Source organism: Molossus molossus, unplaced genomic scaffold, assembly GCF_014108415.1.
Source record: "Molossus molossus isolate mMolMol1 unplaced genomic scaffold, mMolMol1.p scaffold_m16_p_4, whole genome shotgun sequence".
NCBI lineage: Eukaryota > Metazoa > Chordata > Mammalia > Chiroptera > Molossidae > Molossus > Molossus molossus.
Window position 1 is genome coordinate 72,063,959 of NW_023425377.1, and position 13,478 is coordinate 72,077,436.

Below are 13,478 nucleotides of genomic sequence, written 5' to 3' on the forward strand. Positions count from 1 at the left end.
TTGTGAGTCTAGCTAAGGGTCCATCAACTTTTTATCTTTTCAAAAAAACAGCTCTTTGTTTCATTGATCTTTTGAATTGTTATTTTGGTCTCTATGTCATTTATTTCTATTCTGATTTTCACTATTTCCTTCCTTCTACCTCCTCTGGGTTTTCTTTTTGTTTGCTTTCTAGTTCTTTAAGTAGTGAGGTTAGATAGTCTATTAGAGATTTTACTTTCTTCTTGAGGTAGTCCTGTAGTGCTATGAACTTCTCTCTCAGAACTGCTTTCGCTGTATCATCGCATAGGTTTTTTTGTTGTTGTGTGTTCATTTTCATTGGATTTCCGGAAGTTTTTAATTTCTTCCTTGATCTTATTGTTGACCCATTCATTGTTTAATATCATGCTATTTAGCTCCATGTGTTCAAATGTCTTTGCATGTTCTTGTTGCAGAGCCTTGGCTTCTCAGTTGAATAGAAAACTCCCTCAGGTGTTCCGCATAAGGGTATTTCTGGATGGTGGTTCAGATGCTGGTTGTTAATAGGCCTCTATTTTCATTTCAATGGCCACCGGGTGGGGTTGAATCTCTGAGGAAGGGTTCGTTGCCTTGCCCCAGAGCCCTGGGAAGGAGTAAGATGACCACCATCCTGTGTGGCTGCAACTCAGCGAAAGCTCTGAGTGCCCTCCAAATCCTGAGTGTCCCCACACAGTTCCAGTCCTCCCTCCCTCTGCCAGAGCCCAAGGTGAGTGGCTGTGGCTATTTTAGCATCTGTCTTGGCTCTGTGCTGTGGAACTGCTTGGGAGTTTAACCCAAGGGCGCTGCTCACAGCTAAAACCAATGCTGTCCATGGGTTCCCAGCCCCCTTATCGTGCCTCCGCAAACCTACCAGGATTGAGTCAGGGTCCCTGGTTATATGGTCCTCACAAGCTGCTTTTCTGTTGCTTTCTCCTGATGACTTGTCTTTATTTTTGTTGTAATTCCAGTTTGGTCCTGGGAGATGGTCTGTGTAGCTTCCATTCACTCCGCAGCCTTTTGGATTTGTCTTCCTGACTTTTAATTGTTTTTTCCTTTTGGTTTTCTGATTGGTTGATTTTTTTTTTACCCTGTCTTCTAATTCACTGATGGTCCTCAGCTTCCTCTACTCTTCTGGTTACTCCTTCCAATGTGTTCTTAATTTCGGCTATGTCATTCTTCATTTCCACTTGGTTGGTTTTCAGTGTTTCTATATCTTTATTCATGGTGTTGATGTTTTTACTCATGCTGTTGAGCTTCTTCAGGATCATGGCTCTGAGCTCTATCTCTGATAATTTGCTTAGCTACATTTCATTGATCTCATTTTTGATAGAGTTCCCTTGTTCTTTCATTTGAGATTTGTTTCTTTGTTTCACCATTTTGGTTATCTCAGTGGGTTTCGGAGCCTGCCAAATTTTCCCTGTGGGTATTGGAGTTCTGCTGTTTGTGGCTCTCTCTACTGGTTTTGGATGAGCCTGGGTGGGCCCACATTAAACACCACTGTCAAGTCTTACTTTTCTGGGTAGATTGGCAAGCCCAGGAAATGTTCAGTTATCCTCTTGCTTTTTCCTGGAGGCTAGTAGTCTCAGTTACTCAGGGCCATGGAATGTAACCCTGGCATTCAGTGTCCCTGGTTTATGGTCCTGTCCTGCTGCTTTTCTGTTCTTTTTTTTTTTCAGAGGATATTTTTTAATTTTAGTTGTAATTCCCGTTTGGTCCTGGGAGATAGTCTTTTTAGTTTCAATTCACTCCGCCTCCATTTTTCATTTCCTCTATGCTTATCTTGTGCACAACTGGGTCGCACAGACCTTCCTGGTTCTCCAGCACCCTGCAAGTTACCCCAGTGGGTAACTGGATCACACAGTCCCTTTGGGGACCCAGCTCTCTGCCTATGTAATGGTCTTCTGGGTCGCATAGGCCTTTCTGGTGCTTCAGCACTCCAAGGTCCCACAGGTAACTGGATGGCACAATCCCTGCTGGGTTGCGCAGGCCTCTCTGGTACTTCAGCACCCTGCAGGCCCTGTGGGTAACTAGATCGCGCAGTCCCTGCTTGGTCACACAGGCCTCTCTGGTGCTTCAGCACCCCGCAGGCCCTGTGGGTAACTAGATTGCGCAGTCCCTGCTTGGTCACACAGGCCTCTCTGGTGCTTTAGCACCTTATAGGTCCTGGGGGTAAGTGGATGGCACAGTCTCTGCTGGGTTGCCCAGGCCGCTCTGGTTTTGCAGCACCCCACAGGTCCTGCAGGTAACTAAATTACACAGTCCCTGCTGGGTCACACAGGCCTCCCTAGTGTTTCAGGACCCTGCAGGTCCTGGGGGTAACTAGATTGCACTGTCTCTGCTGGGTTGCACAGGCCTCTCTGGTGCTTCAGCACCCCACAGGTCCCAGGGTAACTGTATTGCACAGTCCCTGCTGGGTTGCACAGGCCTCTCTGGTACCCCCACACCCTGCAGGTACCATGGGCGGGCAACTGGATAGCACCAGTCTCTCTTGGGCTCCTGCTTCCCATGGCTCTTGTGAGCTACTGGACCGCACAGGCCCCTGTGGAGCCCCAGGTCCTGCAGCTGGTGGCTGGGGAGTGCTGCTGCTCTGTGGGGCTCATCTCCTGCTCAGTTTTTGTTGTAGTTTTGGGGGAAGGGTCTCAGCTGCTGGTCTGTGCTTCTGTTGCCTGGGAATGGGTGTCTGCTCCCCAGCTTCGGTTGCTGGGGGTATATCTAGACTCTGATTGGGCTGCTACTATGGTGGATGGTGCTGGGCTCCAGGTTGTCCATGGCTTCCGAGACTGGAACCTTGCAAGCTCCACTACTGTGCACTGTTCTGTGTTGACACAGAGTGTCCACCGGTCCAATGGTGCCAGGTGCGCTGGTGGCCTCAGGTTGCTGGGCCCTAGCCGCTCCCACTGCCTCCTCCCAGGGGATACCCAGGATCTTCCAAAATGGTAGGACCTCCCCTTGGCACAGGGAGAATTGCCCTGAAGGGCCATTTACGGCAGTAGCTGGCTACTCTTGTCCACAGCACAGGAACCTACTGCTCTGCGTCTCTGCACTGCATGGGTTTGGTCGTCCACCTTCACATCATTCACACTCTCTCACACACTATCTCACTTTCTCACACACTCACCCTCCCTCCGGTCCTGCCCGCCGCCATCTTCAACATTAAAATGCAATGTTTGCCATTTTTATAATGACGTGTCTAGCTGTGAGTTTTCTGGGGTTTATCTTGCTTGTGACTCTGTGTTTTCTGGACTTGTGTGACTTTTTTTCCTTCACCTGTTTATTAATGTTCTTTGTCATTATTTCCTCAAACAGGTTTTCTATTCCTTTCTCTGATTCTTCTTCTTCCAGTACCCCTATAATACGAATGTTATGTTTTGTATTGTCCCCCAGCTCCCTTAAACTCTCCTCCTGCCATTTAAACTTTTCTTCTATTTGCTGCTCTATTTGGGTGTTTTTCTCTACCTTGTCTTCTAAGTCACTCACTGCCTCTTCTTTATTGATTCATTTGTCAAAGGACACGTTGCTTGTTTACAAATCTTGGCTATTGTAAATAGTGCTGCAATGAACATAGGGGTACATATATCTTTTTGAATTCGTCTTTTTAAAATTCTCACCCAAGATTATGTTTTCATTTTTGTTCAGATAGAGTGGGAGGGAGGGAAGAAGGGAGGGGGAGAGAGAGAGAGAGAGAGAATAGAAACAGCCACGTGAGAGAAACACATCAAGGGGTCCTCCCACATGACATCAATCAGGGCTGGGGACAAATTGGAACCAAGGTACATGCCCTTGACCGAAATCAAACCCTCAACTAAATTAGTTTTTAAAATATTCTTCAGATAAATACTCAGAAAAGAAATTGCTGAATTATATTGAATTATAATGTTAACATATAGCTTATATGTTATTTAACCAATGTTACCTCAATAATAAATAAAGAAAAAGAAAAAGAAAACATAGCTATATTCCACAGACTACTTTCTTGGTTAAACTTTTCCCAAAGAAAGGAGTCTGTGGGTGATAATTCCACAGCTTTATAACATGTGTGTATCTTTCAATATATTTTTCTGGGCTATAGGTACACAGGAACAGTTTATATCTCAAGCTAAATACAAGATTTCAAATAAAACAAGGTATAGAAAAAGTGCCCCAAGTGATGACAAAGAAAAGTGTATGTCTCAGATATTGCTGGTGCTAAGAAAGGCTAGTATAACATCACACTCAGTATGATCTATTCCTTACTATTGGGTTTTTGTCCTGAACTTGTTTCCTCAGGACCTTCTACATTTGCCAATAGAAAAGGTTATTTTCTACAATGAGTCTTCTAAAGCTTGATGGAGTAAAAAAAAAATCTGGGTAATGTAAGCAGTGGAGTGGAAACACAACCTCTAAGCAAACACCTGTTTGCAACTATGTTCATTTTGCAGTCAATAGAAAGCAATATTTTAAGCATTTTATATCCTAACATGGGATTTTATTACCAACACATGTCTTTTATTGGTTTTAACTGTATTTAAGAAAGTTGGTGGAGAGTTATAATACAATTTTTTCCATTTAAAATAAAATAGACATAGAGGCCATATGGACAATTTTGTGTGCATCTGCTTTTTAGGAATAACTGACATTAAGCAGTTAGATACCTAAATTGCAAAAATGTCAGTGTGGATAGCATATGGAAATAGCAAAAATATTAAGGTGATATGCAAATAATTAATAATTGAGGCACATATCTAGAGTACACACACTTTCTTTGCCAGTTTTTCTCTTAACCTGTTCTTTAGAACAACATGACTCAGTCACAAATAACTTTAATCATGGCTGCTTCTTTCATTCCATCCATCATCCATTTATCTATCCTTCCTTCTGTCCATCCATCCATCCATCCATCCATCCATCCATCCATCCATCCATTTATCCATCCATCCATCCATCCATCCATCCATCCATCCATCCATCCATCCATCCATGAAGCAAGTGCATGTGCTAGGTGTTAGCAATCACCACTGCCCACTTCTCTATATCTTAATTTCTTTTTTAAAACTTCTGCCTGCTCCAGCCCTTCCTATATAATTAACACTGATGTGTCCATGTGCCTTGGCTACCAATCACACAAAAATGAATATAACGGGTTCCATGTCAGCAAGGAAATTGTATTCCATGGCCCGTGGACTATTATTAGCCCTGGAGGAGTGAAGAATCTTGGAATAGACTGTGAATCAACAACATCACTAAGCTTTTGTTCAACTGACATTTATTCCATAACAAGATTTCCTCAATGAAAGAAACAGTGTGTTGTATAACTTTCTGGTGCAAGTTTCTTATCTCCATGCAGACTGTCACTCTGCTCTGAGTATTGGTCTGGAGATTTCTTGCAAAGTAGGTTTTATGACAAATGTCAACTGAAATTGATAATGTCTAGCTGTATGGTTTGCTGATTTGAGAAGCTCCATCCAAGCTGAAAGGTAGAAAGCAATGAGATTGATTACTAATTTCTGACATGTGCTTGGAACTAGAAAGTGCTGGCGTGATACCAGGAATTTGCTGATAGTTACCTATTATAGATTAGGTCCTTCACATATGTCACTTTTATTCTTTCTTTCACCATGGTTCTACCTTTTTCTCACCTGTCTGACTCAGCTTTAGTCTGAGCAGCACTGTTGGTAACTCACTCTACCTTGGCCTTGCCTGTGACTTCCTGCAGTGGGTTACTACTGTTCAGGGTAGCCTGGCTCTCTGATCTCTGCCTTTACCACAGCTCTGGCTATTGACACACAATAAACTCAAGGGCATTAGAATAACCCATCTCTAGGCAACTGCATCTCCTGAGTCTTGGAGGCCCCCCAATAATGGAGTGTAAATGAAGAAATGGCCTAATCAGGGAAGCTGAACCTGGCTGTTTCACCACCATCACTGCCTCATTATTAAACTCAGGAGAAGTCTCCTGGACATTATAATTGGGGAGGGGGCAGGCATGGGGTCCACTTGCTGTAATGGATTTCCACATCTTTTTCTCTTGATTATATCTAAACAAAAATACTTGGACATCTGTCACATTTAGTTATCCACATCAACACTTCTCATTCTTCCTGTGGTTGAGAGATGTTTTCCACAGTCTTCAGGGACCATCCAATACCAAGGGATCTAGGCTCCCACTCTAATTTTTTCTCTAGCAGAAATGGAGACCCAAGGGAGTTTCTGATTCAACAGTTCTCCCTGGAGCCTCTATCCCCAGGTGATGTCAGATCTCTCTGCATAGACAGAAGCAGCATAGGTACATGATGCTAGAGCGCAGGGAGGTTTTATTATGGCCTATCTCGAAAAGAGGATGGTTGACATGTTCATGGGTGTTGAGAAAGGTCCCTCATTCTGCACACAGACCCTGGTGAGTGGGTGAGAACTTGAAATCAGCCTGTGGGGATTGTGGGGATCCAGGCATGATTTAGACATTAGACGTTAGTGGAAGGATGAGTTAAAAGGATTGCTGATGTTGTTTTCCACAGATATGATGCATTGAGTGTATAGAGATATTTGGAGAAAGATGGATTTTTGTGTAACTCTTAGATATTTGCCAACCCACAGGTGATGTCGTTACACTGAATGCTTATTCTTTCCCTGTCTATCTTTATTGCTATGAACCTGAGAAAGTCAGGCCTCTAGACAGCAGGAAGTCATCTATGTTGATGTTTTATGCATGTGAAGGTCAGTTAACAACCTTCCATAAAAGTTGTTGGTGTCATTACCAGCTCACCCTCTGAGGACAGGCTGTTCTCTTTTCACCCCCATTCCCAGAGGTGTTCTCAGTTCTGGACTCCTGGGCAGAAGAGCTGAGCATTAACTTCAAGAAAGATGCAGCATTCAGTGTTCAGAGTGCTTCGAATTTAGAATCAGAGGTTTCAAATTCTAGCCTGCCCTCTTAGTAGGTGTGTGACTTTAGTTTAGTTACTTCCGCTCTCTCAGTCCATTTGTCAGTAACATTAGTTTTCACAAAAATATTGTTTTCCTGCAGAGTGTATTCATTCAACAATGATTTATTGAGCAAGCACTGCTATGGATTCTTGAGCTGGGGTGATTGGATGTGAGGACTAAATAAACAGTAAATGACAGTGTCCTGCACGCTGCTATTTGATTAATTAGGTGACCAAGGGTCCAGATTATACCTAGTCATAGTGGAGAGATAGAAAAGTTTATTTGCAACAAGAAATTAAGTAATGCTGGCGCCTTTCCCCTGGTCACTTTACATCACCAGAGGGACCCCCTAGGCCCAAATTATGACATCATTCAGGTAAATGGGGAAAGGTAGAGGAGAAACCAAAACTTGGAAACTGTGAAAGGGGCTCTTTTTCAACCCATATGAGAAGAATTAATTTTGGAGTCACAGTGAAAGAATCCAGCCCCGATGTCTTGGAGAGAAATATATATTTTTTAAAGCTCAAGACACAAGAGGATCATAGCCAGAAGCTCTAGGCATGGAAGAGATGCTGATTAGAGATTACAAACACAGGGTGTGTTTTTTAAAAAGATGGATCAAGAGCAGTGGGACCAAATGGGCACCCTGGAAGGAAAGATGAGTTTGTGGGCATGCATGACTGAGTGTGTGTGTGTAACAAATCTTTACATATCTCTCACAGTGTTTGGGGGGAGAGTATTGAATGTAAGGGGAAAGATGGGGACTTTAAAATCAGATCCCTCTTTTGTTGAAATCTTGGCTCTATTAATTCCTTGCTGAGCGATCCTGGAAAAGTCACTACAGTTCTCTGAACCTCTGTCTTCTCATCCAAAACAAACAGGTAAATAATATGTAAGGCAGTGTTGCTTTTTTATTGTGATAAAATAGAAACAATAAAAATAAAAATTTACCATCTTAATCATTTTTAAGTGTACTGTTGATGCCATTATGTGTATTCACATTTTTATGCAAACATGACCACCGTCCTTCTCCAGGACTTGAGGATTAAAGTGTTAAGCATATGAATCACCTGATGCCCTCCACACAGTCAGCACTCAATTGGCATCGGCTCCCTTCAGGGTGAGAATATGTGAGTGTACAGAGCAAAATCAGATTTATTTGGACACTTAAATAGCCCTTCACAGGAGTCTGCAATAAAAGCTATTTTACCAGCTGGGAGACTTGGTGATTTGGAAATTGATGGATTATAAATTGGTAGACAGTTGTGAGGATTAATGGCACAGAAATGATAAGATATTTTCAGGGATTTTGCTGGGTCAAAGCTTCCTACAATTTTAGAATAAATATCTGGAAGGGGAATTGCTGAGTAAAGTCTCTACAGGTTACACTTATTCTGTCTGTAAACCAGAGATCCTCAACTGGGGGATGATTCTGTCTATCTGGGGAACATTAGACCAGGTGTGGAGTCATTTTTGGATTTCCTGACTAGGAGTAGAGGAGAGTGCAACTGGTATTAAATATATTGAAGCCAGGGCAGCTGCTAAACTTTACAAAAGATAGTTCCTCACAACAAAGACTTACATGTCACCAAATGATATAAAGGTGAAAAAATCCTGTTGTAAACTAATGGAGTTGGGGATAAATTAACTTTTAGGGACTCTACCAAAGAATCTCAGAGGCCAGAGGAGAGACATGTTTCTACCCAGGAAGTACAAGAACATCATAGAGCAGCATTAAAGAGGGTGATCTAGACAGGGTCAGGTTTGACCACAGACAGAGCTATAATATTGAGTATAGTAGTCCTCTCTTTTCGAAGTGGGTACATTTCTAGATCACCAGGGGATGCCTGGAACTGCAAATAGTATCAAACCCTATATATATTATTTTTCTCTTATATATACATGCATACTTTCACTTAAAGGAAGCACTTTACAACTTCTCTTTGGCATATCCAAATTCCAACATCACTATTCTTGCACTTTGAGGCCATTATTAAGTAAAACAAGTGTTACTTGAACAAAAACTCCCTGATATGATGATAGTGGATCTGATAACCAAGTCTGCCACTGGTAACTAATGGTGGTTAGCACATGCTGAGTGGATACACTGGGCAAAGGGATGATTCATCTTCCAGGCTGAACGGAACAGGATGGATGAGATGTAATTATATTACTCAGAATGCTGTACAACTTAAAACTCATGAATTGCTTATTTCTAAAATTTTTTATTTAGTATTTTGTGGCCATAGTTGAGTGCAGGTAACTGAAGGTAAGGGGGGAACTACTGTAATAATAACAACTTTATAATTATAGAATTCATAGATATTATTATAATACATTACATTTAATAATTATATGTGTAATCATTTACAAATTACTGAGCACTTGCCACTTGTCGGGCACTACTGATTTCTTAACATTTATCCTGTCATTGAATCTTCACAACAGTGCCAGTAACCCAGATTATGGCCACCCATTTTATGGAAGAAGAAACTGATGTTGAGTAGCTACCCAAGATCATGCTGCTGCAAAGTGCTTGAGCTGAGATCCAAGCTAATATTTTTTATCCTTACCAGAGGATATGTTTATTGATTTGAGAGAGAAAGAGAAACATTGATGTGAAAGAGAAACATTGATCAGTTGCCTCCCATACATGCCCTGAGTGGGGATTGAACCTGCAACCCAGGTATGTGCCCTGACCAGGACTTAAGTCTACAACATTTTGATGTAGGGAACAATGCTACAACCAACAGAGCCACCTGACCAGGGCTCCAACCTCATTTTATTCTTACTTAAAGTACGTACACTTTCCTAACCACCAATCCATACAGCCCATGTGCTAAATTCCTTCTTCTTGGACAACTTTCCCTGCTCTAGCTGCCTGAAAAACTTCTAGACCATCAAAAATATCCTCCATGAAGCCTTTCCTGACCTGATCCCATTCAGAGTTTCATCCCCTGAGTACCCAAGACATTGTGCATGTGTCTCTATTACATTGCTGATCAGACTGTTGCTAAATGATGTGAACAATGCTTATGTTCTCTCTGATGCTACATTTCATAACCACAGAACTAAGTCATCTTACTCTCTTATATCATTGACTGACTTTGGAAAATGCCACCAATAAGGCAGAGCATTTATTTTTGGTTGGATTTTAGTGTTAAAAAGTTCTTTCTTAGGGTGAACCACACAACTGGCTGACATCCAACTCCCAGTAGCAGGAAGCAGTTGGTTCTACCACATCCCTCTCATTGAAACCCTTCTGACACTGAGGGCATCTGTCATCTCCCCAAAGAGGTTCCCCTGACCATGTCCCCTAGTGTTTCAGCCATTTTCTACAGAACATTCTACCCTCTTCCCTCACCGTATTTCTCTTTATCACAAAGATATTGTTTGTCATTGATATTTTGATGGAAACTGTGGGGTCCAGGGAAGTAAGGACCTTGCCTAGTTGATTCACCTTTGAATGTGCAATGGCTAGCAATCAGTGTGTGACAAATTTTGTTGAAAGCAATTGTGAATGGTAGATAGGGGGCTTGACTGTATTAGAAAAATCAGGTTGGTGAATAATTAAAAACTGCCTTGAATGCCATCTGAGTGAGGATGGCAACCTTAGGACAAAGATTTTCATTGAGGATCTCAGTAGAATCCACTTGCCTTTACATTCCTGTATTGCTGCCTCTTTAACTACCTGCAGTTGGGAAAAAGCATTCCTCTGGTCCTGCATTGTCCACTCTTAGAAATTTGCATGGTGTATAGCATTCCAGGGCAATCTCAGTTTACCATCAGGGCTTGGAGATTGCTAAGAGAATTAAAGATCCTTGATGTAGGTGTGAAGCTCCTCCTTGTCCATGGACATTTTTCTTGTCCACTTAGACAATATTTATTAGAGACTCACAATCTTTCTGTTCCAGTGCTTTTCTAGTCCTTAAAATGGAGTTAGACTACCAACATGTTGCTACTCTCCCATCCAATGCAACAAAGTCATCAATAACATGTGAGCTCTTTTTAAAAATATTTTTTTTACTGATTTTAGAGAAAGAGAGAAACATCAATGAGAGAGAACATCAATTGGCTGCCTCTTGCACGCCCCCTAACTCGAGATTGAGCTCAAAACCCAGGCATGAGCCCTGACAGGTAAAGGAACTAGTGACCTCTTGGTGCATGGAATCAGTCAACCAACTGGGCCACACCAGCCAGGGCAACATGTGAGCTTTTTGAAAATTGTTCAACCTACCTAACTCTAGCCATTTGACACCCAACATGCTGTCACCTAAGTGTCCATGTGGCTCAGACTCCCTAGATTTGCCTCTTAATTTGACCCCATTGCTGGCTCACAAGACATTTATCTTTGCACCAGATTCTCAACCAGGTGTTTGGAACATTCCCTCTGTTTTCTTGCTTGGATTGTTGCTTCAGCTCCCTCATCCCCTATTTTATTTCCCAGGTTTTTAAAAATCTCATGTTGACTTAGGCTCCAGGACTACTGAGAAGAGGGCTGTCAAAATGTTCCACTGAGGCTATATTACTGTCCTTGACTTGGATCACCATATTTAAACTACAAGGGTCAGTGGGAAGATCTTGAATGGGGTGTGGCCAAGAGTTGCAAGTTATTGCTCTCCCATCCCATGGCTGTGACACATATCATGAATTGTTTAAGCCTTCCCCCTAATGATTCTAGCTGTGACCTCATAACTCTTCTCAAGATGGCACACTAAGCAGCCACTAGCAATTGATTACCATTAGCAGGTGGGATGAAACTTGTTTGCCATCCCATTCTGCCTCTTGCCATTTGTCTCCTGTTCTTCCTGAAACAAAGAATACTTTGTGAAAATGGAGGATGTGAATCAATCAGTGACCTCTGACTTTCATCTGGTGGGCCTCTTCAGTTACTCAGGTTCATGTCATCTACTCTTCTCCCTGGTGGCTGCCATGTTTATCACGGGCCTTCTGGGAAACACTGTTCTGCTCTTCTTGATCTGCACAGACTCCCGGCTCCATACACCCATGTACTTTCTGCTCAGTCAACTTTCCCTGTTTGATGTTGGTTTCCCCCTGGTCACCATCCCAAAGATGTCAGCAAACTTCCTACAGGTGGAAGGTTCTATCTCCTTTGGGGGTTGTGCAGCTCAAATATTCTGCCTTACACTTATGGGTGTGGCTGAGGGCATCCTATTGGCCTTCATGTCTTATGACCGTTATGTTGCTGTGTGCCACCCTCTGCGGTATCCTGTGCTTATGAGGCGACAAGTGTGCCTGCTGATGGTGGGCTGCTCTTGGATGGCAGGTGTGCTCAATGCCTCCATCCAGACCTCCATCACCCTGCACTTCCCCTACTGTGCCTCTCATATGGTGGATCACTTCTGTGAGGTGCCAGCCCTGCTAAAGCTCTCCTGTGCAGACACCTCTGCCTATGAGTTGGCACTGTCCATCTCGGGGGTGCTGATCCTTATGCTTCCCCTTTCCCTCATTGCAACCTCTTACGGCCACGTGTTGAAAGCCGTTCTACGTATGCGCTCAGAGAATGCCCGACACAAGGCTTTCACCACCTGCTCCTCACATATCACAGTCGTGGGGCTCTTTTATGGTGCAGCTGTGTTCATGTACATGGTACCGGGTGCCTACCACAGCCCACAGCAGGACAATGTGGTCTCCCTCTTCTACAGCCTTGTAACCCCCATGCTTAACCCTCTCATCTACAGTCTGAGGAACAGGGAGGTGCAAATAGCTTTGGTAAAAGTGATCAGCAGAGCTGGGCTCAGGCCAAAGTGGTGACCACATAGGGAGCTGCTAGTTTGATCTCAGCTGTCTTCCATGTCACACATCACCTCGAAACACCCACTTGTAAGGCTGCTGCTAAGACCTTATGGGAAAGGCTGAATGTCCAGCATCTTTTCATCACATGGCTAGTTGGGTTCATGTTTCCTCCTGTGGACTTATGGAAATCAATGGTAGCATCCCCAATCACTTCTGGGATATTCTTTCCCTATTCTTTAGTACTATTAACATGAATAAAAGGCCCTTTTTTGTAAAGCCAAGTTTTTCCTGTTAATGAATGTCTTTATCTTCCCAGAGTGCTATGATAAATTCAACAAATTGTGTGCCTGAAATGACAGAAAGTTATGTTAAAACAATTCTGGAAGCTGGAATGTCTAAGGTCAATGTACTGGCTTATTCTATTCCTGTTGAGGGCTCTCTTCCTGGCTTGTAGACAGCTGCCTTTTCACTGTGTCCTGGATGGCAGAGAGAGACTATGCTCTGGTGTGTCTTCCTCTTCTTGTAAGTGCATTGGACCTATGGGATTAGGGCCCTGCCATGATAATCTCATTTAACTTTTATCACCTCCTCACAGACCTTATCTCAAATACATTCACATTGGTGGCTAGGACTTCAATATATAAAGTTGGGGGGACATAACCATTCAGTCTATAAGAGTGATTTAATAATTATAATTATTAATAATCATAATAATTGATCATAATACTGAAAATAAGATATATTGTGTATAAATAAAATATATATATTATAATAATTATACATAACAAATATTAAGTAATTATGATAAGGCAGTATTGGTAAAAAATATA

At 42.5% G+C, this 13,478-nt stretch overlaps 1 protein-coding gene across 1 annotated transcript; it reads left to right on the plus strand.

Moving 5' to 3' along the window:
- Positions 1–11,724: 11,724 nt before the first annotated feature.
- LOC118643849 (olfactory receptor 2Z1-like) lies at positions 11,725–12,666 on the plus strand. Its single transcript, XM_036282212.1, has one exon. It carries the CDS (start codon positions 11,725–11,727, stop codon positions 12,664–12,666), a length of 942 nt encoding a protein of 313 aa, XP_036138105.1.
- Positions 12,667–13,478: the final 812 nt, after the last annotated feature.